The sequence below is a fragment of the Aythya fuligula genome, chromosome 11 (genome assembly GCF_009819795.1).
Source record: "Aythya fuligula isolate bAytFul2 chromosome 11, bAytFul2.pri, whole genome shotgun sequence".
Lineage (NCBI taxonomy): Eukaryota > Metazoa > Chordata > Aves > Anseriformes > Anatidae > Aythya > Aythya fuligula.
Window position 1 is genome coordinate 5,496,686 of NC_045569.1, and position 26,519 is coordinate 5,523,204.

The 26,519-nt window shown below is 37.0% G+C and overlaps 1 protein-coding gene across 4 annotated transcripts in view; it reads right to left on the minus strand.

Annotated features, from left to right (window-relative positions):
* Window positions 1-26,519, minus strand: part of APBA2 (amyloid beta precursor protein binding family A member 2) — a 97,131-nt gene that overhangs the window by 3,099 nt on the left and 67,513 nt on the right. For 3 of the 4 annotated variants that reach the window (XM_032195234.1, XM_032195236.1, XM_032195235.1), the window contains exons 5-11: window positions 22,184-22,329; window positions 21,250-21,285; window positions 19,555-19,641; window positions 12,302-12,487; window positions 8,682-8,861; window positions 7,294-7,506; window positions 6,207-6,326 (exon numbers count right to left, since the gene is read on the minus strand). In XM_032195234.1, the coding sequence (XP_032051125.1) occupies window positions 6,207-6,326; window positions 7,294-7,506; window positions 8,682-8,861; window positions 12,302-12,487; window positions 19,555-19,641; window positions 21,250-21,285; window positions 22,184-22,329 (968 nt within the window). The remainder of the gene's footprint in view (window positions 1-6,206; window positions 6,327-7,293; window positions 7,507-8,681; window positions 8,862-12,301; window positions 12,488-19,554; window positions 19,642-21,249; window positions 21,286-22,183; window positions 22,330-26,519) is intronic. The other variant, XM_032195237.1, reaches the window with a different exon arrangement.

Genomic DNA, 26,519 nt, shown 5'->3' on the forward strand with positions numbered 1-26,519 from the left:
TTTACATAGTGTTGGGATACGAGAAGAAAGTGATTTAAGTATTTCTGGCTGTTCCATCTGGACTCTTTCTGCAAACTAACACATTGTTCTTTCTGAATAATGGCAAGTAAAGAAATTACTTACTAGAGGAAAAATTCATCTATAACAGCAAATTTTTCATGTATGTGGAAAAAAATGACATAAAGCTTAATCCATAATCCTTAATTCTGCAGAAACACTAGTTTGCTCTGATGGAAAGGATGATGCCATACAGACATGCTGCACTGAACGGCAGTGAGCTGGCAGCAGGGTCTCAAGTGTTAACATTCTAATTCTTTTTCAGGCTGTCCTCAGCAAGCTAATTGAATAGTGTAGTGTGGCAGCTTGTTTGCTGTACCTCTGCAGGTTGGAAGAGGGAACTCTGCTCTCCAGAACCACTGCCTTTCTCCACATTTTATAGTGCTGCTGACTAGAGAGAGCTTAGGACGAATAAGTCAGATCAGGCTGCTTTTTCAACTGGCAGCCACGGGTAGCAGTAGCGAAATAACCACAGGTTTTGACTTTTATGTTCCGCTACAATAGAGGAATAATTCTACAAAAATTGCATTTATCAGGCATAGTCCTAGCAGACACTGGTATTTAAAATTTTCAAGGTTAAAACATGCATGGTGTATAGAAGGAAGAAAGCTCAATGCAGCACGGAGACCTTCATTAAAAAATTGTCTTCTCAGCAACCTCTGTCCTACAACAGGACCTCCGACAGACAAGACAGATGTGTATCGGATAGAAATTATTGCTGAATTGTGCTGCATGAGCTTAAGTCTTTCAAAATACAGCAGATAATGTATAGTCTGAACCTCTGAGCAGAGCTTAGCACTGCTGAGATTTATGTTTTGTTTACTGAGGAAAACCTGTTCTTGGAGGAAAAAAATGACTGCTAGAGGAATATCACGCGATGATGGCTGCTTCTGCAGTAACTGCCATTGGTTATAATCATATGCCAAGAATTGCTGAGATCTGATAGTTTGCTCAAAGCTAAATATAAGTATGATAAGATGTGGCTCATGTCCCAGTGAGTTTATAATCTAATTCTGTAACTAACATAGTATGTGGGGAGATGGCCAAGCTAGAATACAATGAAGGTGAAAACAATGTGGATAAGCACGTTATGTCTGCGGCTGAGCAATATCTTCCTGTATTACACCAGCAGTTTCCTTGAAGCTCCTCTTCACAATTAACAGTGCTAGGAAAAATGAAATTCTTTCTTAGTCAAAGGTCATGCTGTCTGATACAGGGAGGGAATAAATAAATAAATAAATAAATATATTTGAATTAAAAGTAAACAAGACCACACAATCTTCTTTAGCCTTCAGAAAACAAAGTTTATCCTGCAGTAAGACTTCTCTTCCAGCACCTACTCTAAAATACGTGATTGAGTTCTACCTACTGTGGTTCATAAACCATTCTTCGGATGGAATGTAAGGGTTAGAGGAACCGACAGGAGTCTTCACAGAACTACAGCTTGATTTTCAGTTTATTGCTTTGCCGGCAGTTTACCTTTTAATCGTACAGGTAACAAGACAAGCTGTGTTATGTAGATCTTCACCGGACTCCTTACACGAAATTTCTACTGTAACTATTTAACTCACTGTGAAAGTTTGCTCCTTGATGTTGGGGATTGTCATACAATACAGTCAGTCATCTGACAGGACGAAAGCGGACTGTGCCAAAAGAAATGCTATAAATACACTTTTCACAGTATAAAATAAAATACGGAGACCATACAACCAGATGAAATAAAAGCTTTCAGAGCAAATGGAAATGTTACCTTTAACCCCACTGGCATAAAGGAAAAGATAATGGCTTGTGAATTCACCCAGAGTACTTTTTGTTCAGCTGCACTCAAAGCACTTTTAATACTATCAGTAAATTTAGTCTTTTTAACAGCCTCAGATATAGGAAGTGGTCTCTTATCCTCATTCAAGAATGTGATCCCTCTGCAGGGAAGGGATTCAGCTTCCTTTTTGTAAGTGCTAACTATTTTAATGAGGTAAAAAGAGAAACAGATGTAGATCACAAGTGGCTCTGCTTAGCTTCACAGATCATGTTAAGCTAGATACAGTGCAGATGTAAAGAAATATACTGTACTTACAGCACAGACTCATGTGACTCCTGTATTTGCAAGTGACTGACTGAAAGCAGCCTTATGACTTCTGTCTCCAGCTCCTGGAGATGAGACAGACTAGGCTGGCAAGTTTAAGATGAGCATTACCACGAAGTATGAGTGGTAGATGAGATTCTTCTTAGCCAGGATTGTTTAGCTTGCTATTACACTTGTTGAATTCTGGCATCAGCTAGGTGATTATTAAATAAAGCATGACTGATCTGGATCTTGTGTAAGCAAGAGCCTGTGCTCTATTTACTGTGTAAACAGAAAGCATAAAAAAAAAAAAAAAAAAGTAAACCACACTAGGTGAATCCATTCAGCTGTTAGATATTCTGCAGTGTTGTATACAAGCTGCAGTGAATCACCTGTGAAACTTCAGTAGCTTCAATCAGTTTTAATGCAGCTGCCCACTTTATATCGGAACCTTAAGTATAGATCAGTACAAGGCAAATTAACTGTTTATTCTGAGTCAATACCTAAATACAACCTATTTAACCAGGTTTATCCTCGTCTCACTCCTATGCTACTCTATTTAAGCCTTTTTTTTTTTTCCCCAGACAGTTTAAACAAATGTAAACAAAGGCAAGGAAGACAGAATAAGCTAACTATCTGTTCTGTTAAATTCTACCTAGTTTTACTGTATTTTTAGATAGAATTTTGTTGGGTTAGGGATGGAAGGAAGTGTTTTGAGCAGTCAGATCTTGACTGAGACGTGGTAGATTACCGGCAGTAAAAACACAACTGACGGTACACGTCTTTCATAATCCAGAAAACAAGAAAATGATGTGATATGAAAGGATAATTTGCATTTAAGTAACCAATTTTAAAGGAAATTTGGTTTAATAATTCTCATAAGATGACTGATAGGTTGCCTTGCATTCACCTCCCCATCATACAACACTTCTACTGCTTGTTTCATATACATACACAATACTTTACTTTTTTGTTAATGCTTTAGACTTGAAATTTCAATTCCCTTTTATGAATGTGCAATGAAGCTAAGAAGCAACTTTCAAGAGCCACATAGAAAACCCGTGTTATTACTGCAAGAGAAATTTTGCAAACGTAACAGTGGTTTATGCAGTTGTGTTGTCCCCTAACTAAAACTTCCCAAAGTTGGCTCCGCGAGCGCTCCCCGAAACACAACTTCAGGCTTTGCATTAATTAGACTATACAGAACACACAAACCAAAGCAGTCATCTGCTCTGCTGTCTCTGCATCTTCCTGATAACCTATGAAGACAAAACCCAGCTCAAATGGGCTATTCACAAATACAATAGCCGTACACCCTGCACAGATGAGATAGGCAGGGTGAAAAGGAACCACCACAGAACTGTTATCAGAAGAGGAACAGAAATAAGTACCAGATGCATGCATAATGAGGTAATACCATAACAAAAGGAGGCATTTAATTATACCCTATCTGGCAAGCTATTTATTTCTTCACTGTGCTAATGCTGAGCCAAAAAAGAATAAGGATATTATTTCCCATCAACATTTATAACAATTGCCACCAGTTAGAAAACTGCTTTTTAAAAGTTTGGTGTCAAACTACTGAAGAGATATACTTTGCAGTCGTATTTTAAAATGTTAAGTGAAGTACAGGAAATTGTATCTGAGGAACGAATTAAAGGACCAAAAACTTGTCTACATAGTAGCCTAACACAAGGTGTTTAATCTCTCCTTCTTGTTCATTGGCTTTTATATTCAAACAGACTCTTCATAAATGGAATGTATTACAAGGCTTTCTTTGTTTTCTGTGAAGGATTTTTATGCTGAATTTGGTAGAACTTTACATTGGATGTCACCTAAATGTTGCTAATGTAACCACGATGAACTGTGACCATCTGCAGTGGTGAATGTGACAAATGCCCAGTACTTGGAGAGAACACACCAGGAAAGGAAACGGCCACGGGCAGCAGAAATAACTAAACAGAGGCTCCAGGTACATGGCAGATGATTAGCTGGGGCAAGATGACTTGATTGTCTCGCAGACTGGTACTATTACCTCTGCCCACCTGAGGATGTGCAATACGCTTCTTTCAATCCACTTTGGCCTGATTGTTTCTCGCAGCCCTGATCCCAACCCCTGGTAATGCTGTGCTCCCAAAATAGCAGATAAACTGACCATAATATTATTGCTCGTTGTTCCTTAAATATGTTTTCTCTTTGCATCATAGCACCAGCTGTATATACTAGGTTCCTAAAGGGTAGCAATTAGGAAATAAATCTGCCTCTCACACTGTTATATGTGGTTCTCAGCATTGTTTGTGGTGTCCTGTAAAGCCAGATCCCATCCTAATCATCCTTTTTATCCCAACACTTGGGATTTGCTAACACTGAGTGCGCTACCAGCAATAACCCACTAAACATACACATAGGTGAAAATGGAATTAAGGAAAGGCAAAGGACAGAAGTACCACACACTTTTGATTTTAGTTTTTTTGTTTGTTTGTTTTGTTTTGTTTTGTTTTGTTTTTACAGACCTCTGTCTACTCAAGTGTCAAAGCATTAATCCCAAACATGACAAATGCTTTAAGCCTGTGCTTCTGAAGGATATCAGCCTGGGGGAGGTATCACTTCAGAGTGCTTCCAGCTGGACAAAGGCATGTAGCAGTGTTCTTCATACCAATCCCTGCTGTGGCCACACCATGATATATGATCTTAGGTAGGAACAATTAAAACAGGTACAATAATTACTTAGAGATAGCTACCATAGCTATCTAGTAAGATAGAATCAAGATAGAATTCAAGAGAATCCAGGAAGGAGCCACTTGTTTCCCAAAGTGCAGCAAGACATAAAAGATAGCCTTTAGAGATCCATGCTGCTCCTACATGGGTGGCAAACAGAAAGCTGGCAAATTCAATGGATGGGTTTGCCAGAACAGGGGACCAGAGTCCACAGTCCTTTGTAATGTGGTTTTCTGTGCAGGTAGCCTGATTATTTTCTTTTGTAGACTGGAGGAAGAGGAGATGATGATGGTCCTGCACTACAGGCAGTCCTTAATGCTAATATCGGCTCTCAGTAAGGCCAGGTGGCTACTGAGCTAGTGGTGTCCTGGAAGTCTGATTTGGAAAGGTACCAGAGAATGGCTTGTGAAGGAAGAACTACGAGAGAAGGCTTCTGAGCCGCACTAGGTGAGTGTTACCTGTCACATTCATCCTGTTATTTGCTGCTGTTACAGGGAAACAGCCACATGCAGAGAAGAGATACCTAGGCCACAATCCTCTTTTTTAGCTTGTCACAATTTCATTTCCTTGCTTGCTTTTTAGGATGCTTCCTACCATCATGTGATCCAAATAAATTCTGCATACCAGAAGAACAATTAAAGTCTTAGCAAGGGAGAAAAAAAGTAATAGGATCAGAGCTAAGTTATAATTGCAAAACTCTATTTCTGCATGACTGCTTTCCTTGCAAATCTGGCATGCTAATGAGAGAGTTACACATGTACAAACTGATCCAGGTATTGCACCAAGCTATCTGGACTACAAGTTTTGTAACTGTTATGTAGGAGAATTCCTCAAGAACAGCAGCACTTGTTTTTCTGACGTTATCCATTTCCAATACATTACTCAAACACTTGATTCTAAGGTTTTGATTAATTAAAGGATCAGAGTACAAACACTAAGGTCTTAGAATGTGGATGTATATCAATGTGAGCTGAACTCCCAGATAATTAAATGAAAGCACAGAATAAAATAACAATATTAAGGGTCTGTATAGAAGCTCCAGGTAGAGATGAATGGCTGTAAAGGCAGTAGCTGCTAGAGACAGTTGGCAGACACTGACATATCCAACCTCCAGAAGCTAACAAATGAAGAATTTGTCAGCAAACAGGTTTATGCCTGTATATTTATGCTGTATACATCTTCTTGATGTATGGATGTAACATAAAGGTCTACTACAGTAGGCCCAGCAAGTGTTTGCAAGCTTATACTTTAACCAGGAAGAATAAGTTCTCAAAATGCACAGACAAATACATGCAACGATTTTTTTTTTTTTTTAGTATTTCAGTGTTTCTTACTCAGAAAAATAAAATCAGTGAACACAGAAACTTACAATTCCATTCTGTACGCTGAAGCCCAGCTGGTATTTTAAGTCTGGCCGTTTTATGAGGACAGTAGTGACAGGAGGACAACTGACAATGTTCAGTTTGACTTGCGTCTGATTCTTGAGACCCTGTAAAATATCCCAAAAGTTAGTATTTCTGGAAAAGATCATAATTTTTTCTTTTATTAGTGTTTTCCTAATTATAAGAGTGTAACGAGAGTGTTCCCAGAATGTATCTGGGAAACAAGAGCTAGAATTAATAGAAATCTGTTGTTAACTTTGAGATACATGTCTCTATTTCATTAACCGTACTGTATTTACTAAGCTATTTGGCCCAACAAAACATATCAAAACCTTAGCTTTCATTACTATAAAATCTTTCAATTAAAGAATGACTAAAATTGACTAATGCCTGCCCTTTACCAGCCTCTGGCTAATTAATGTCCTGCTGCTGATCTTGACGCGTCTGAATAGATACTTGATTTAGCCTCAGCAATTAAAGATAATGCATTCTGAGATTCAGTCGGGTCTGGGAAATCTTCACACACTCACTTGAACTGTCCTGCAGTCTACCAGCTCCCCATTCAGCCTCCCATCAATTCATCTCCATGGAGCCCAAGAGAAGCATAGTAAACATTTTTTTCAAGACCAAGTTGGATGAGGCCTTGGGCAATCTGATCTAGTGGGTGACATCCCTGCCCATGGCAGGGTGGATGGAACTAGATGATTGTGAAGGTTCCTGCCAACCCAAGCCATTCTATGATTGATTTTAATCCTCAGATTTTAATTTGGAGTCTTTGGGGAAGCCTGAAACTTTGAAGATAGTTAAGTAACTTATGCTGGGAAGGTATTTCAGACCTGGCCTTGTTTGCTGGTCCAGTAACAGGGCTGTAGCCAAGTTTTCCAGTCTTAATTTTCTGTACATTAGTACCCCCAAATCTCTCTTTCTAAGTCTACTTCTTATTAGTCACGGTTTACTTATTTTTCATAGCAATATGAAAAATCATATCTGCTGGACATCTACAGGGTTGCTTGCTAGAATATCACATCTCTAATGGCTTACAGTCCACAACATATAGTTGTAAGTTTGGGGTACCTTTATAATCCCTTGGCATGTTGCTAGAGGTAGACCAACTAAACTGGTCCCATTAATAGACATAATTTGGTCTCCAATGCTTAGTTTTCCTGAACGGGCAGCAGGGCCTCCGTTCATCATGTTAGCCAGGATAACAGTGGGTAGAATAGATCCCCATCCAGATTCCACAATCACTACTCCAAGAATTTCTCCCTTCTGTTTTTCTAGCTGGAGCTGCAATTAAAAGAGAAGGGGAAAAAAAAAAAAAAACTTTTTGCTTTGATTCATCTAAATTTGAGCATCAGCATCTCATTTGTTCCTGATTAACACTTAAAATTAAAAAACAAAAACAACAACAACAATAACATAATTGAATCACTTTGAAATGTTAAATATTTTTTGTCCTGATTTTTAGTTAAACCAATATTTGTCCAATTGAATTTTACTTTGTTTGCTACAAGAGGAATATTTTGTCATGTTTATATGTTTACGTGAATGCACTTTACTGATAGCTAGTGATTGCAGTCATATTAAAGTACACATCAAATCCTAACTTTTCTATCTGCAAGTATGGATTAAAAATGCTCTCTTCCCAAGAAACATATTCTGTATGAGAATCTGTAATGTTAGAAAAAATGAGTATAATTAGGAAAGTTTTGACTGAAGGAGTAAGCAAAATGCAATTCATCTTAAAGTAAAATTGCTTTAGGACCCAGCATGGAAACACTCTGACTTTGGAACACGGGCCAAATCCCCGTAGCAGTGTAAGACAACAGCAGAATCTGGGCACAGCTGCAGCTACCATGTTCTGGTTTAGAATGCTCAGTATTACAGTGCCTTATGTATGAAATGTGAAATATATGGCTATTTCATACGTGTTAAGACTTACACTTAGGTAATTTAGGGGTACTTAAAATAAATTCTTGCCTTTTCACACATTGTAAGTGTGAAACTCCATTTCAAAGGGCATTTTTGCTGGTGTTCTACTAGGGGAAGAGAAATTAGCCTGCTCAGTGCCTCAGCATCCTGGACACATGGTTCTTGTATCTTTTAAGCAAGAAATCACTTACAGAGGGCATGAAAATGGATTGCCATCTCTCTTTCTGTATCAACACATTTTTTAAAAAATAAAAATGCCTTACACTGTGTACTGCAACTAGCGTAAGCAGAGCATATTTATCTCAGATGTAAATGAACTTTATTACTGGTTGGATGAAAGGAAGCAGAAGGAACCTGGGAAAAAAAATCTAAAAGCTCACAAAGCTGATTTTAGTAGCAGAGTACTGATGAAACAATGCATCTTGAGATGTCAAACCATCCTTAAAATTTCAAAAGATATTTCTATGAGAACTACTTTCCTCTGAAAGAGATGGATCAATTTGAAAATGAAAATTTCCAAACTAGTTTACCTCTTTGCAGTTTTCTGAATTGGAGAAGTGTATGAGGTCATCATTGTACATCTCTTGGGTATTGATGATGTCACTGTATTCTTTTTGACTGAGATCCTCTGGGTTAATTCCATTTGCTCTTAAAAATTCTTGGTAAGCCACGCTGAAAGCCTGACCTATTGACTGAGCTATCAGCTGTGCCTATAATGTAGAACAAAACACACCTGAGAGAAAGGTCTGATACAGTTTACACCTGAAACCATAAGAAACAGAGAGACTGGATTTGAAGACAAAGTCAAAATAAAATACTCTCTATATTTGCTATGTTAGTATGTACATAAAGTCACTTTATGGTCAGTTGTACAGAAAATATCCCTTTTATCCAAAATCAAATGCGAACTCCATTTAAAAAAAAGTGCTGATTTCCTTTCATCAGTACATTGCAGTAGCAAGCAGCCATATGCTATTTATGTACTTGTTCCAACGAACACTGGAGAGTACTGGCTTTGTACCAACACGGAAGAGCCTACAGAAGAGACTGTCACAGGCTGTGCTTCTGACCACCGTGTATTTGCAAGTGATAAGAGCTGCTGCTAAGTGTGCACATGCTTTCACAGACATGTACGCGTGAATGATTTTGGTTGCAGTGTCCCCTGATGCTTCTCCACCTTGGTTTTATATGACTGCAAACGATGTTTTAATAAAAGCATCTCCTCTCCCGTTACTGCCATGATACCTGTCTCACGTTGCCAGCAAACCAGTAATAGCCCTTCTTTAGAGACTGGACATCTACAATAGCTACTCCCATTACCGCCTTTTGATGGGCAATGTTAGGGGTGATTTCAAGACCACAGCCAGAGACGTAACTATATCTTTCTCACATTGAGTACAACTCTTCAAATCCCCTGTGTCTTTATTGATTTTTGGAGTGTTTATCTGGGCATGCACTTCACGACAGTATGTAATGTGAGATGACTTAACGTTACAGTGGGCTATACGGTATGTATAATCAATCTAACATTGTAGTTACCAGTAATTAGATGTGTCAGAAATACATATGCATTAGAAAGAAATCGACAGAAATTGATGGCAACTAATTACTTTGCACATTCACCATGCTGCAGTAGTCAACTAAAATAAGAAACTATTGAACTGTCATAAAATTTACTTTCTTGTTCCACTAGATGGCACTGGAACACAGAAAACCAGAGAAAGGTAAGTAAAGAATTTATAGATACCTATTTTTTCACCTGATTTTTTTTTTTTTCCTACTCTGAGCCTACTGTAGCTCACAGGAGAATGCCAAGCTGGGTTTTGTGTATATCTGATTTTCAGGAACTGTGTTTTGTCATCAGGGAATACGAGTAACTCCTAAAGACCTGAAAAGGAGTTAATTGCATCTTACAACATAACTCCCTAAAAATACTAGTAATCAAAACTATAAAACTATTCTGGGAATGCAACACAATTTCTTAGACAGTAGGTCCATCCTAAGCACATTATGAATGCACAGTTTTTTTTCTGGACAGCATTGTAAATGCATTGTAAAAAGTCTTTTCACAATCTATTGATCAGATACAGTGTTTTCTGTGATACTGAAAGGTGGCTTTCTTACTTTGGTTGTGCTTAAATACGTAAAAGCACCAATTCGCATGACTGGAAAAATATTTAGAAAATCAGGGATATGAGTAGCCTAGCCAATCACATACCATTTCTTCATATTTTAAAACAACATCTCAACTCTTGTCAAACTAGAATAATTAATCAATACCAAGCTGTTTGTAGTAGTACCAAAGCCATCAAGAACACTTGTCTCATTGCATTTTTAGTTTATCACCAGTACTTACTGATTTCTGTTTCCTAACTCCAATGCTACTGTAGTGCTTTCTCTGTAGTTTGTCCTGTCCTTTGCTTTTCTCTCCATTTTACATTCTCAAAACCAACTTGCCTAGATGTCCTATTCTGTTACTGCTTGTAATAGCCAGTTCTCAGATCTTAATTTCATCTGTATCTCCAAGTTCTTATATATGGTTTTTTAAAACCTTCAGCATTATGTACAGTTTAGAGATAATATAATTAAGTTGCTTGAAAAAGTCACCCTAGCAAATCAGTGGCAGAGCTGAGAAATAGGGCTGAAAACAATCTCAATTTAGTGCTCTAACCTTCAGACAACGCCTTTTCTCCTTCATAGGCTTAAATGCTTTAAAATAAAGATTGCTTTCACTCACAAACTATGCAACCTGGGAGTTACACTTGAACTAAAGAACCGGATCCTTTTTTTTTTTTTTTTTTTTTTTTTTTTACTGGTATGACAGAAATTGTATTTAAACCTGTTCCTATACAACAGTGGTCAGAAACAGTTCTGCCTATTACTCATACCTGTATTTCAACTGTCAAGTTAGAAACACAACAAACTTTCTCTCTTCTGTTTTACTAGCTGGGTATTATTTTCCATAGATGTTGAAGTCCTCAGGTCTGCTGCTTTAGACACAAATATCTTCTATTTAGCTACAAAACCAAACCTGAACAGACAATAGCAGCAAAGCAAGGTTATCTTCCTCTGCCACAAGAGATAAGAATATAGCATGACAGCAATTTTCACAAGGCTGAAACAGGCATGTACAGAATTCTTCTGTAACCACTACTTCTGCAGTCATATTTTAAGATTGGTTGTACGTACATTCATCTAATTTTCACTTGCATCAGAAATGTGGTCACTCACTTTTTTTTTTTAATGGAATTTTACCAAAAAGTATTTTATGGCTACTATACAACTGAATCTCAGAGTATGTTATGGCACAAAATGGCTTAAATTGTGCTTTCTGTTGTACAGGTGTTCTGAAAGAATAGTGAGAGGAGTTCCTGCATATTCTACCCTTTTACTGAAGAATTGCTAAACCCTTCTGGTCATGAACATTTTTTTTTTTTTAATAAATACAGAGAACTAAGCTCTCTTAGCTTTATTGCATTTATGCAAAACATTCTAATTCATAATTTTGTTTGGGATGAAAAAATAAAGAGAACAGATAAAATAAACAGCTGATGTGTTCTTAAACTTTAAGGGATCCAATTGCATCTTTGAGAAGGAGTACATCAACTGACCACAGGTAAGTACGCCGTAAGGGAGTTGTGACTGGGTAGAGGGCGACCTTGTACCATGACTGTTCGTAGATGTTCTCATCAATTTGGCTTCAGTTTGAAAGAGGACCAGAATGGTTCTACTCCCTTGCCACCCATCTTGGAGTCTTACATGTATCATTATGTGCCAATCTGCTGGACTAGGGGAATCCAGTCCAGGATGATCAAATTCATAAATTGATTTCAGCAATGGATGGCCGTGGAACTTCAGACAACTCCATATAACTAAGTACTAAGGCATTTGGAACAGTATTGCTGAAAGAAAAGACATGATTCAAAGATCGTTTGTTAAGACAAAGTACGTGTTTTTGGACTGAAGAGATGTGACTTTACAGAGTCAGAAAACACATGAATATGGACAGTGTTTCCACAGATTATCTGCAGCTTTAGTCAGAAAAATAAAAAAAGACAAAAATTCATTCAAGAAATTAGATGTAACTTCAGCGATTCTATTCTCTAAGTGACATATGTTGTTTAAAAAACAATTAACTCCATTTACTTACATCCTCTGATTCAAAGACATGGCATATCATTTTGTACTGCTTCTTTCCTTCCTGGGCACCAGGTGTTGTTTCAATACAGTCTTGAGAAGCTGATCTCGGCATGCGGCGCCGTGCCATTAAAACCACGATGTTACCAATATCAGCAATATATGAGATTGTGCGCAGCGCGTGATCCATCATGGTCTCCTACACAAAGCAAAGAGAAATAAGGACGTTCTTCATGTCTGCTATTACTCTACAAATGATGCGTCTTCTCTCTCTTTGATGAGCTATTGCTGGTGAATGACAAAAACAACACATTTTCTATGGGCCAATATCTGACATTCCCTACACAGTCCACGGGCATGAACTGTGATTGAAGTCATGGTTCATGAAATTGACTTCGGTGGAAGTGTTACCTGCGCAGGTACGACATGGTTGTAAGATCTTAAGCAGTAAGATTTATACTAACAATTTCATGCTGCTGGAAAATTACATTTCACTTGTGTTGGTTCTGCTACATGAAGCAGATGCATTTCACAATGACAGACCTAGGTTCAGCAGTCAGCAGTATAGGAGATAATGTAATTTCCTGATTCTCTTTTTGTGATGTCCTACAATAGCAATAACATATAAGATAACATTTTCTCATATACAGGAAAAGTACACTTTCTTTGTGAATCCTTACAAACTCAGTATTTTACCTTCTCTTTAAGTAGAATTTTAAAGTCTATGTACATATCTCAGATCAGTTCGGATGGATTTGGTCTACTATCTGGGCTCATAGTCAAAATTTTCCTCCAGCCAATGTGCCTAGGTTGCCAATTCAATTATGCTGGGAGAACTCATCTCAGAAGAACCTTTGCTTGAGATTGGTTACAAGTGGAAACCTGTCCAAGCTTCACCCGGTACATTTCTTATGTGAATACCTCAACACTACTAGATATGAAATATCTTGAAATTTCCTACCTCCGCCTCGTATCCCTGAATCCTGCATCCCTTTAATTACTTTAGCTTTTTTAACTCTTAGTTTACCTTCTGCTGTTAGCAGAAAAATCCTAGCCTACTATTTTCTATGCACCACGGTTTCTATGTACCATTAAGTATGAACTCGTAGTAAGTTTGATTTATTCATACACAATGCTGAGTTCAGAAATAATAAAAGTGGCTTAACAGCTAGTGGTCTCATTTTAATTAAAAGGCTTCTAGATGTGAGATAATATTAATGAAACAATGTATGTGACTGCTACAGGATAATTTGAAAGGATTTTAATATATTTAATACTGCAAAGATTAAAAAAAAAGGATACACTTATTTGCACTAATGTTTAGCTAATTATTTATACCTTTATACAAGTCTTATTCAGGATAATGTATAAGCAACCTGATTTCCCTCTTTTTTTTTTTTCTTTTTTGGATTGTTTGTTTTATATAAAAAGCCACAAATTCTTAAATTCTTGGAAGGTTGTGTTGCTACGCACAGAATACATTCCATAATGTGAAGAACCTTTTATGTTTAAAATGAGAGCTTTAGGAAAGCTCATGCAACCAAGTAATCTGATTGACTGTACTTCTTTAAGTCCCTTGAAAATGTAGCTATTACTACATACAAGTCTCTGTGAAATTAAGGTGGAAGAGAAATTCTTAAGGTAATTTAACTTATGTTAGTGCTGCTTCTTTGGCAGATATTTAGACAAATTAGACAAAGTATTAGGAAAAGCCTCACAGCTATAAAGTTGCATAGAAACCATAAAATGGTATTTTAAGTCAGTGATGACGTACGTTTTTTTCCTTGAGGTGAAATTCGAGGACTTAGGTTGTCCTGCACTGTGTGACCATGCTGTTCCTCCTCACTGCCTGCTGCCCACATACCACCATCTCGCTTGAGGTGCCTGTTCTCTGTACTTACAGAGGTAGCTTTTGCTCCTCCTCCATTTCAAACAAAGCCAGACTCTCCGCCATCAAGTCAGCAGAATGCCTGTGTCCTTTGCAGTGATGAGTGATGTTCACATTCCTATTCGTGTGACGAAGAGGAGGCTACAGCAGGCTCACAAGATATAATTTCAATAGTAGGCCACCAGGCTAATTAATTACACTTTCAGATGTGGTTGGTGTGCTGTACTGGGCCCAGTTTGTTGCTGTTGGTTGCATATCCTTGTTTCAAAGCAAAAATGATCCAAATCCTATTCTTACGGAGCATTTCAAACCTAAGCTTTATGTATTTCTTAAACTGAATGCTGTCTACTTTAAAACCTTACACTAAGTATGTATTTTAAGGTCATGTTTTTTATTGAAATAAATATCAAGAATCTGATTTCTATGTTACCGTTTGAGTTTGGTGCCTCCACACCATTCTTTGTTAGGTTAGTTTTCTATAATTTCTTTACATATTTTGTTACTGTACTGATGAACTGTTTTCTTTAAGAAACAAAGTGCACTATTCGAAAATTCCTTCTTGCTGGGGTCATTGGTCAGTTTGGAGTCTTTTCCAGCCTTTTATTTATTGTTCAAACTGGAAACAACCAAAGCCATAATAGTTTTATTGGTCACACCCACTGAGGAAGTTTGTCCTCCAATGAACAGCTAAAACATGCACCAAATTTTACATGAATTGGATTTTAAAAGTACTTATTGAATCAATTTGTTTTGCTTTACTTTGCGATCTTTGCTACTTTTATGTCAGTGTATTGTTTTCCAAGTATTTTGTTGTCCAAAATATCTTTGGTTCTTGGCTAAGACTGACGTTGTCTCTTCTGCTTTTGGCAGCTGCTTGGATATATGTGCAGATATTTCTAGTATGAAGAAACAGAAAAAATCACTACAGGCTCATTATTTTTTTGTGGGTTTTTGCATGTTTTTTTTTGTTCCTTTAGTGTGCAGACCAATTGCCTGCAGGCTTCTACTTTCCTTTTTTCAAGAAGGCTTTTTTTTTCTTTTCCTTTTTTATTTGCTATTGACTCACAATGTGTTTCTGAATATCCCACTGAGCTGCATGAGGTCAGTTTTTACTTAGCTCAATCACATTAGATGGCTTAGGTACCCTCTTTGCTTTGTCAGTAGTGGCAGGGTTTCTCTTGATATCTGATCTTCCATTAAAAACCTTAATGGGAAATGAGATAATGCACTATTTTCATCATTTATGTAAACATCATCATCATTTATATAAACAGCTAGGTTTTAGTTTGCCATTAGTTGAACAAATCCCTCAGGTCTAACTGAAGAAGTGTCAAGCTGATGAGTAATAAACAATTTCAGTACAATTTAACTTGACAGAGGAAAATACCAATAGTTTCTTAGAACCACCTGTCTCACTGAAGAGAATCTCTACCCATAAAATGATTTCTTCTCAGTCTTGAAACAAAATGTTCTGTACTTATACCGACAACATGGGAAGAGATGACTGGGGGGGTCTCTAAGGTTTGCAGGGGCTCATTAGGATTTATAGCACTTCTCTCAGTATGGAAAAATGCTTGATAATGGACATCGCTCAGCAGGATCTTGGGAGCTCTGCAGAGATAATTGCTTTTCAGCAGTCTGCACTAGTCTGCACTAGTCTGCAGTGTTCCGGAAGGCTGTAATCATACATGCAGTGTTCACAAGAGTGCATGAGCCTGGGAAAATGAATGCATTTCATCTCACCTACCAAGAAAGTCTTTCTGTCTTTATCATACAGAAGTTACTCAAAGGTTTTCTTTTAGTTTTCCCCTTGTACAGGTGAAAGCAGTAATTCCCCCATTCCCTCATGTATTTTTGTTGTCTAATGCAATCACACTTAGGAATAAGACAAATAATATATTATGACTGTAAATGCGTATTGGTCTTAACTTCTTCCTTTCGATCCACATTCCATTCCAATCTATTTTCAATTGCCTTTATCTCATTTTCACTTTTTTTTTTTAACTTTCCCATGAATACTATCTTTGCCCACCTGCTTCTCTATTCTTTCCCTCATCCCTAGTCTAGTTCCAGTTGTTCCATCCTTGCCATATTTATATTTGTCCTTAGAAATTTGTCCTCTCTGTGTCTTTCTCAAAGCCTCTGTTCTGTTTTCTCCTGCCCCCTCTTCCCTTCCTCAGAATCTCCCTTCCTTTCCATGGAACTCTCCTAGAATCCCTTCTTGTTGTCCTTCTTGAAGATCAAAAGACACTTGAGGAAGGAAAGCCGAAGCGTTCTTAGCTTTCAAAGTTAAACCAGCTTGTGCTAGTGTGAGTCAATTTATGAAGTCAGAAAATTTTATGGAACTAATAATCTAGCTGGGACTCAGTGCATACACAGTGGTCACCTCCATGGCTTTTTCTCTGCTAGCTTTCCCAGTTGCTTTTGTGCATGTAAAGCCATGGCAGTCAGGGAAGAAATGTTCTTGTACAAATGCAGGATTGCTTCTACCATGTATACTAAGTAAGTGGTGGTCACCTTGGGCTGAATATATTCAGTAACTAAATGCACAAGCAACTAGAACGTGGCAGGAGTGCCATTTTCAAGTGTTGCTGATGGCAACAAGCACCAGAGATGACTTTGTTTTGACGTGGCAATACGCCTTACTGGTGCTACTCATCATTCTCAACCCTGCTGCATGTCATGTCTTAACTGGGAATTTTACATTTTAAATCAGCTGCTACCTCATGTGAGCTATGCAGTACTACAGATGGATCAAAACATAGATGGCACACTGCAGATACGGGTTTTATATAATTGATAAAGCCATGAAATAACAGATTGCCTCTGCCAGCTGCCACACCAGCTGAAATAGACCTATGGTAATTACACCAGTCAAGAAACTTCTCTAGCTCTGAAAAATATTACCAAGCCAAAAAAGCAAAGCATGCCAACAGCAGCGCTAAAAAGTCAGGGGAATAAGTTTCTTAGAGCCCTCTGAAAGACACGCTGTATAAAAAAAATAAGGAAAAAAAAAACACAACAAACTCTAGACAGCTTGTAATTATAGTAATCAGTATTGTTTTTATCTCGTTGAACAGATCGTACTGCGCCTCATGATGTATAGCATCTTATAGCACTAGAAATCTCAGGGTAATCAGGAGAATAAGATAATAGTTACTTTGAAAAGTGTTTATGGACTGCCTCAAAGGACTTTCTTTTTTAATTTTTAAAAGGATCAGCATTCAGTTGAAATGCTGAAGTATTTAAAGAAGGGAAAATATGAATTGCAGTAAGAATAACCCTTACTTAACATAGAGAATTTATTTCCTGCCGTACCTTCCAACTATCAACTGTAGCCATTAATTTAGCAATAATTGTCTTTAATCATCTTTACACTGATAATTATTAGAATACTATTTTACACAAATGCATAAAGTATTCATAAGCTTTGATAATATCCTCTAGGATGATGCATGTTTACCCTGAGGTCAAAAGAATGGCTGGCGCCAAACAAGTAGTGGTATTGGTCATTACAGATGAAATGCAGTGCTCGGACTGATTACAGGTGGCAGATTGTAAATGCTGCTGCCCATGTTAGATGGGTTATTCTACTCTGCATCTGGCACCATCCCTTGGGAATTCTAATAGCACGTTGAAGACATCTGCTTACGATGAAAGAATAATAAATCTACTGAAGAAATTATCATCTACCTGCTACCCACACAATAACAGATGATAGCTCTATCTTATATTTCATGAAGAATTTGTTGCCTCATAGTTTACCGTGCAGGAAAAACAAATAATACAGTAATCGAAAACAACTCAAAATCCTAAATGCAGAATACTACTTTTGCCTTTACTGATGTATTTCGTATTGTTTTAGATCTTTTCTTCAGTTAGCCACAGTATTTCTGACCTCTGATCTTATATATCAAGCTACAAGTTCAATAACCATTTTCTATTTCCATCTTCTAAGTTGTTCATTGAAATATTGAAAACTACTGCATTAAAGAAAGATGCTTATGAGTCTCCCTCTGCTCTTTATATTGTCAACTGTATGGCAACACATCAGAACTAAGTACGCACAAAAAATTTTGGCCACCTTTTATCTAAATCATATAATCTACAAAATGTTATATGAGACTGCTTAAAAGCCTTACTTAAAAGTCAGTAGGTGATGTCTTCTGTTTCTCTACCATGGACAAATCTATTCACTTGTCACAAAAGAAAATTACTGATTTGACACAATTTACTTCTGACAAATCTGCACTGACTCTTGCTTGTCTCCACTCACAAACTGCTTACAAATGGTTTGTTTTGATATATTTCTAACAGCTAAAACTCCATAATCCTTGGTGTGTTCTGCTACTATTAAAATAAATAAATATTACCTCCGTAAGTTTGGGAAAAATATCACTGAAAGGATGTCATAGAAGTGCTCCAACTGTTTTCCCAAATAGTACAAGATGGAATTTCTTGTACTATTGGCTTATGAGAGATGGGTCCCTTTAATAAGGATATATCTAATTAACTTTCTAACCACTGTCTAAATGGGTCTTTCTGTATTGTAACTGGAAGACTTGCTATTGCCAGCTGTTGTTAGCTATGTACAGTGGAGACTTTTAGCGAAAACTGAAGAAACAATGTTAGTAAACATTTCCTTTTATAAGAAGGAAATCTCATACAAGAATGAAAATTAACATGTATTTAAGCATGACTGTAGTATAAGAGATCATTTGAGTTAATTATACTTAATATTGGAATATATGTATAAAGTGTATGTTAATAATTTAAAATTCCATGAGAAAAAAAAAAACTATCCTTCTTATGAAGATCACCTATTATTAAATATGTATGTAATTCCTAAAAGATGAAGCTGATTACTGCTGCAGTCTTCAGATGCTGTGTTAATATGAATAATTAATAATTTAGCTTAGGCAAAGAAGATAGTAGTTCAGGTGTAATTTATGAAAAAGTTGTAGGTTATATCTTAAAAATGACAAGATATGAATGTCTTAATCAAAGCAGCAAATGACTTCTCAAATTTGGGTGCTGGAACTTACAGAGAGAAAGGGTACTTGCATTCAGAATGAACCTCAAATCTTTTCCTCAATTGAATTATAGATATAAATAATCAAATCAATAATTATATGAATTATCAAGACATTTTCTAACACATCAGACAAGCAAAATCGGTGTCATTATCACTACACTGGCAAATGGCAAGTGTTACAACATTTTGAAGATTCAAGAGTGCTCTTCATGAATATTCTCACCTTGGCGAATTTATCCAAATGTAATGGTTTCCCATGGGAGTTTGTATAGGAGCACAGTCTAACAGAAGAGAACTCCGAAACAATCAACATTGTTTTTGAAGAGTTTTAATCATAACTTACCTGTGTGTCTGCATTTAAAACTTTGATTCTCTGTGTGGAGATGAACAGGTCCACTTCGGTCAAGGCCTGGGAGTCTCCCTCCGAAGTCTAGAAGATACATGCTTTGTTACAAGGGCAATTTTAATTCTCTCTTTTAGGATGATAAATTCTCTGATTCAAGCATAATGTGATGTGAGGCAATTGCGTTGTTAAACCATTACAAAGACAACTATTGAAAGGTGTTTCCAAATACATGCAAAAAAACGCATTTATTGCATAGAAAGAGTGAAGCACGCTCCTGTTTTGTGGGTGAGAGTGAGTTTTCAGAGCCCGTGGGAGTGACTGCCCAGGTACTAAAATTCTCTTTTTATAGCTTGAACAGGAAAAAGAGTATGGCTGCTTCTTCCCCACTGTTGCTGATGCATATTAGCTCTTGAGGCACTGGAGCTGAGAAAGCAGGGAAACTAAGAAAGTGACTTATATCAGCTGCCTAGCCCTTGCTGTCTTCAGTTAGCTCACCAGCAAAAGTTTGTGTTGGCACTCAATACTGTGGTGGGTTTATTTCCTGGTTTTTGTTTGTTTGATTGTTTGTTGTTTTTAGTTTTGTTTGTTTGTTTTACAGAAAATAGAAGTATTGAGAGCTGAACTAATATGTCTTATTGTGCAGAAAGACATTGGGTGGATGGCCAGAGACCTCAACTTCTGAGCACTGCTTACTAGGTTCCATGTGTCCTCAGAAATTAATGTCACAGCAAGAGGGGCTGCAATATAATGCTGCGTGTTTTCTAAGTGCGAGGCCTGGTTTTGCCCAGGTGAGAAAACAGGAGAGAGAGTGGCAAAGCAGCTTCTGCCTCTCACTAGAGCATCATCCAAGAACTCATCTAATACTTGGAGTCCCAGCAGGAACCTGTTTATTCCTCCAGGCCACTTGTCCACAGTGCACCGTTTTAACTGGTATTAGCAGCACCCATGTTAGCAGTCTCAGGATAAAAAGGCTACAGACGCTGTTACCTTATGCTAAAGGCAGGCACTAGTCTCTAAGTTACACCTGTGGTTCTTTGATGTGACAGCAAGGAAGAATGATGTATTTGCTGCTATTTTCTGTAGCTCAAATGTCTTATTTAATCCATATTACTTTTATTTTAATTAACGCTAGTTCAGCAGAATACAAAGCAGCACATACTTTGGCAGAGATTACTTGTGGTGTTTTTTATCCACAGCCATCATAAAGAACAAGATCAATTTAAGTGACATTTTTGTTAAATGTAGTTAGTGAACTAATGTATATTTTTAATTGGGTGAAATGTCTCCTCAATTGTTCCAGCTACTACTTGGTAAATGTATATTATTTGTTTTTAGATATCTAAAATAATTTAATAACTATACGTAAGTTCCAGGCATAGGAATGAATCTAACTGCTTTGCTTAATAAGCATTACAATTTTAAAAATCTCCTGGAAAACACTGACTTCATTATCTCTACTAAACAAGTCAGAGATATTACAGAAGAAGAGCAGCAGCAGACAGGCACTCTAGCAAGTGAACAATGAAGAAAATGAGTTAATTTTATTCCATCCAGTGTTCTACTACTAAACAAAGAAGAAACCAAAATGACAACTTGATGAGGACCCATAATGAAAGACACAATGCTCCGTGGGGAACAAGTACAACAAAAATGTAAGTAAACATTAGCATTCAAGAAAAACAGTCTACACACCGCTTTTTTCTTGATTTTAGCCGCCTTTTGCATCCTCTGAAGAGTAGCATAAAAAAAGAATGCAGACAGATGTACACACAAAGAAAGAGAAAAGACAGTGTGTGAAGTCAGGGAAACCTTTTGACTATGAATCCAGATTAAAAATTAAAAATCTGGGGGCAGTGGGAGAAGGATGTGTGAGAGAGAGTTCTTATTGGAGCATAATTGGATTTAATGGCATTATGCATGTTGTTGATTGATTACAAAAAAATACCAAAGAGTGTTGTCTGTTATCAGCTGCTCATAACATTTATCCTGCTAAAAATACAACAGTCTAAAATGACAGTACATGCACTATTTTAAACTCAAGTTTTTCTATTAATGTTCTGGCCATATTAGTCATATGTCTATATGTAATTGTTGAAGAAAACATAATTCAAACTCCCTTCAATGGCTATCTAAAGTAATCAAGTATCCCTGACAGATTAGGATTGTTATTAATAAAAAAACCCTGTTTTTAGAAGGTTGATTGCAATCAGAAATAGCTTATTGCTTGAGGCATCACAAAAGACTAAACAGAAATTTAAATGTTTGGAAATTCAAAATAATTCAATACATGGAGAGTAATTTTCACATTTTGTAATAAAAGGATTAATGACACAAAAGGAAAAACAGTCAAATACCTCGTGCTTTGTTATTGGAATATTTCTTAATTATGATCTGCAATTTGTCTTTAATTCTTCATACAGCTTTCAAACAACTTTGAATAGACTTTGGAATAATTTATATTTTGCTCCTTGGAGATGCTGTAACCGGAAACTAATGGTATTTATAGTACTAGATCTATACTCACATAAGGGCACTTCAGAATAGGTTTGAAGCCACAGATCCTGTACTGTTCAGAGACCAGCTGTCAAAGGACCAGAGTATTCTATAAAGCACAAAAATCCCCTACCTTAACACGGCTCACCGCCTCTTGGGCCTGCATCATCCTTATGTTTTTGGAAGGGTTGCGCTCAGACAGCAGCTGTGTAGAGCCCAGGTAATTGGCCGCAAAGATGATTCCATCAATGAGGTCTTCAGGTTCACAAGGTCCTGGAACTGACATGACATGTTTGCAGTTATTGCCTCTCAGAAGAGGGTAGAGAGAAGATAAATTGAACAAAGAACATTAAGGCTTGAGCAACCATTGTAACACCTTTTCTAACAGGAAACAAGAAATCCAGGAAAGTAAACATTGTATTCCCTATAATTATCCCCCTCATCCCCCCAGTATGAACTGAATATAAAGTACTGCATGGTGTTTTGATTGTGAAGTTCTAGAAGAAAAATCATGGGAAGACTTGCTGTGCTGCATGGATAAACACATTGAAATTATTTATGAGTTTCCTGAATGCTCATGGTTTCTTTGTCATAACTGTCTTAATATTTACAATTGTTACAGTGCATAAGCTAAACATGCTCAAATAGATGCATGTTTTCCACATTTTTCGAGATGTCTGAAGAAATACACAGTAGCCAGACAGTGCCTCTGGCAAAAGGACTGATGTGCAGTGGGCACAAAGGTATACTTTGCTTCAGCAAAGATCCAGCAAGAATTCTAGTAATGGGCTGAGTCTTCATTAGAATCAGAACAGAATTCTGTGGAATTTAAAATTCCCAACATATTGGGAAGGAATTAAAAAAATATGACAATCTCCACTGAAAGTGTGAAAAACCTTAACAGAGTCCTTGAGAATCTACTAATTAAATAAGTCACTGGAACTCTTCATGAAGGCCAGTCTTTAAATACCTCAATAAATAAATAGATGAATATTTTTTTAAAACAATCCTTGTTCCTGTATTGCTAATTCATTGAATGAAATAATAAAATAAAATTCCACAAGAACTCCATTTACTACATATCTGGTCCTATTTATTTGTGTCTTTGCACCATTTCGCTTTTCAGTAGATGGATGATATATTTTATATAGTATTGCTTTTGAAAACATCATTCACTTTTTTTTTTCAGGCCTAAAACATAGTTTCATAAATCTGTACCACTTTCAGCATGCAACAAAACACTGATATTGCATCACATTGATACCTTGTTTCAAGGATAGAAAAGATGGAAATTAATTAAGGTGTGAATTTGATGTCGGTTAACAAAACTTCATTAGATACCTGCATAAACACTCTTATTCAAAGGTGAAGTGGCCTTAATTTGGTTTACCTTCATTCACTTCAGGCTAAGTAAATCAGGCTATATTGAATCAAGATTGCTTTAACTCTGAAATACGCTTAGCACGTAATGTTTAAATCAGTTTAACTAACTTCCTTTCCTAGAAGTTAGTTTTGATTAGTTTTCTTGAAATATTTTGTGTGTGAAGACAAAACTGGAATGCTTCCAACAAATTCCAATACAGGCATTACTGTAACAAGCAAAGGCCCAAATTCTATCAGGTTGCAGAACTTGTCGACAAAAAATGTAAAAATTATGCTGGTTATTTAAAATCTATCAGTCCCTTAATCTACTTCTTTACCATCCCAGAAGCTCTGGGTGAATTTGGGAAAGCTTGTGTTCTCTCCAATTGTTTTCAAGATTGTAGAATTTGCCCATTTCTGGTTACATCTGTTCTTTGTCCATCTGTGAGCAACACATTTTTGTCTTGATTACCAGGTAATTGGTAGACTATGTCAGAGGCCTGTCAAAGCTGAGTTTAGAGGTCTGTGTGTATGTATGTATGTTCAGAGCATGAAACAACAGTGCTCACGGTTCCTTACGGGACTGTGAAATTAATGTGCGTTAATTTCCCAAAAGAAACAACAACTCATGTCTCGGCAGTTCAGTGACAGTAATAGTGTTTCTTACTGATTTGAAAAGTCTTGAAAATGTAAAAATCCTAGGGTTTTAACCAGTTTTATTATCCAAGTTTTATTTATTTTGATTCTTTAAGGATTTCTCTCTTTTTGTTGGATATGGTCTCCTCATCTCTTCAGAGCCTTAGATTGTGCTTTTTGCAGAATTAATATGCTAGCAACAAATTCTGCAACATCACGTATATGATAACAGCATGTATAAAATGCTTATAGCAATAGCTAGTATAAAAAAAAAAAAGAAGAAAAAAAAGAATCATGCTGGGCAGAAAACATTTCCAACATACATTTCCCATCATGAGGGCAATGGAAGCGACTGTCAGATAGGATAAGACATCTGCTAGGAGGATGTAAGGAATGGTATTGAAAATTGCCAAGGTCAACCTGGGTTACCTGCGTGTTTTCTTTCCTTGTCTGTGACTGGTTTAAAGATTATAAAAATGGAGCTTTGGCAGAGGTCCCGACTCATCAAACCACTTAAGCATGCCCTTGACTGTAAGTGTGTGTAAGATGTACTGATGAGCAAGGGAAGAAGAAAGAAATAGATCTGAAAGTTGAAGATCAGTTTGGCATGAACAAGCTGGAACTTCATGTTGGGTATTGATACTTAAAAATTGGATAACTTTTTTTTTTTTCCTGAAAAAAAAAATAACCGTAAGTTTCTGCATCTTATCAGTGTACTAAAAACTACTCCATTTTCTGCTGAGTTATTAATGCAATGAGTATATTAAACTTTTCATTAAACCAAAACAGACTCTAAAGATTTTTAAATGAACACCTTTTGTATTCATAAAATAATAAGAGGAACACTCATTCAATAATGCAGCATAACTGAGTTTAATAACCTCTTAGGAACACTCTTTTTTTTACTAGTACCACATGGAAACCAATTCATGATTCAGAGAGTATTTAGGGATTGTGCTTAGAGCACTGAAGCCACTCCAACTGCCTGCTGAGAAGCGTTGTACTCCCTGAAGTCACTCTGACCTTAGGGTGCATGGCAGTGCAGCAGAATGACTTTCCCTAAGGAATAAGTGGCCATAGGGCATATATCACCTTGCAGAATGCCTCCCTGTAAATTCCATATTTTGGCTGATTCCTCAATTTCATCATGGTTGTGACTGAGCAAGACAAATGATAGTTATGGTGACAGGACAAATACACAGCAGAAAAAAAGAACCACTGGATTACCACTAAAAGCATACAGTGGCACAACTACAATAGCAAAGAGACACTTCTGTTATTTTTTTTGGTGACAGCTAGTTTGTTTTTATGCCCATACTTCATATGGAAAAACATGATATATGCATAGGGATATAGACATAGCTACTGCAGGTAAGGAGTCATGCTGAAAGTTAAGTGTCTGAACAGCTGAATGGTGGCCAGAATGTGGTTGTGGCATCCTCACCAAAGTTCAGGAAAGGGCAGGGAGCATTAGCTGGCAGAATCTTTTCTTGTGTGCAGTGGGGTCCTATTCTTTAGGGGACTCTACATACAAATTAATAAAAAAAAAAAAAGTGTGTTGTTGTTTGGTTGGTTGGTTTTGATTCAGAAAGCATACATTGACCTCTCAAAAGCTCCTAGTGAGCTACATCTTTATTCTTGTTAGACAATGCCATATAATACCTTCAATAGAAAAAGGCCTAATAGATAGCGTATCCTCTCATACTGTGCTACTTAAGAAAAAAACAAACAAACAAACAAACAAACACAGAGAAAGCAGAATGACTGAACAACTAAAAAAAAGAAAAAATCCTGTTATCTAAAGGTATACTGACCCCTTTCCAACAGAGTAGTAGTGAGCTGATCGGTTAAAAAATAAAAAGACATAACCTTTTTATCCCAATCAAATATAAACTGTGCCGTTGTAGCTGCAAGCACTGTGACGGATAAATTTTCTATTTTTTCCTTTCTTTAAAAGCTCCGCTCATGCTGCCCTCTTGTTATAGGTGTCCACCACACAATCAGTAGATGCTTATAACAGAGGATCAGCTTCCTTTCTTGTCTCCTCTGCCTTTAGGGAATGCATTTAATTTACCTTTACTTAGGGCCTGTTAGCCAGTGCATGCCAAGGACAGTGCTACCTGTAGTTTCTGTCAGATGCGAATTGTGTAAAAGGGGCAATCTCTGAACTTCCCATTTGCTGTAGCTCATCAAGGAAACGACTAAAACCAGAAGGTGCTCATCAAGGTGATGAGATCAGGGAATAGGGGAAAAATGTGTTGAATGTTCTAATATTAGTCTAAATCACAATAGGTTTTCCTTGAGTTTGGAATGGCATAAGAAGTCAAGTTTTTAACCTTCATTTATTATGATTCACATTGCAGGGAAATGTGTGTGTCTAAGATCTAAGAAGTCAGAACCTTAGAAGCTTCCTGTTGCCTTTGCTTACATTCTGGTATACACACTTTCTCTGTAGAAAGAGCTGTGTGTAT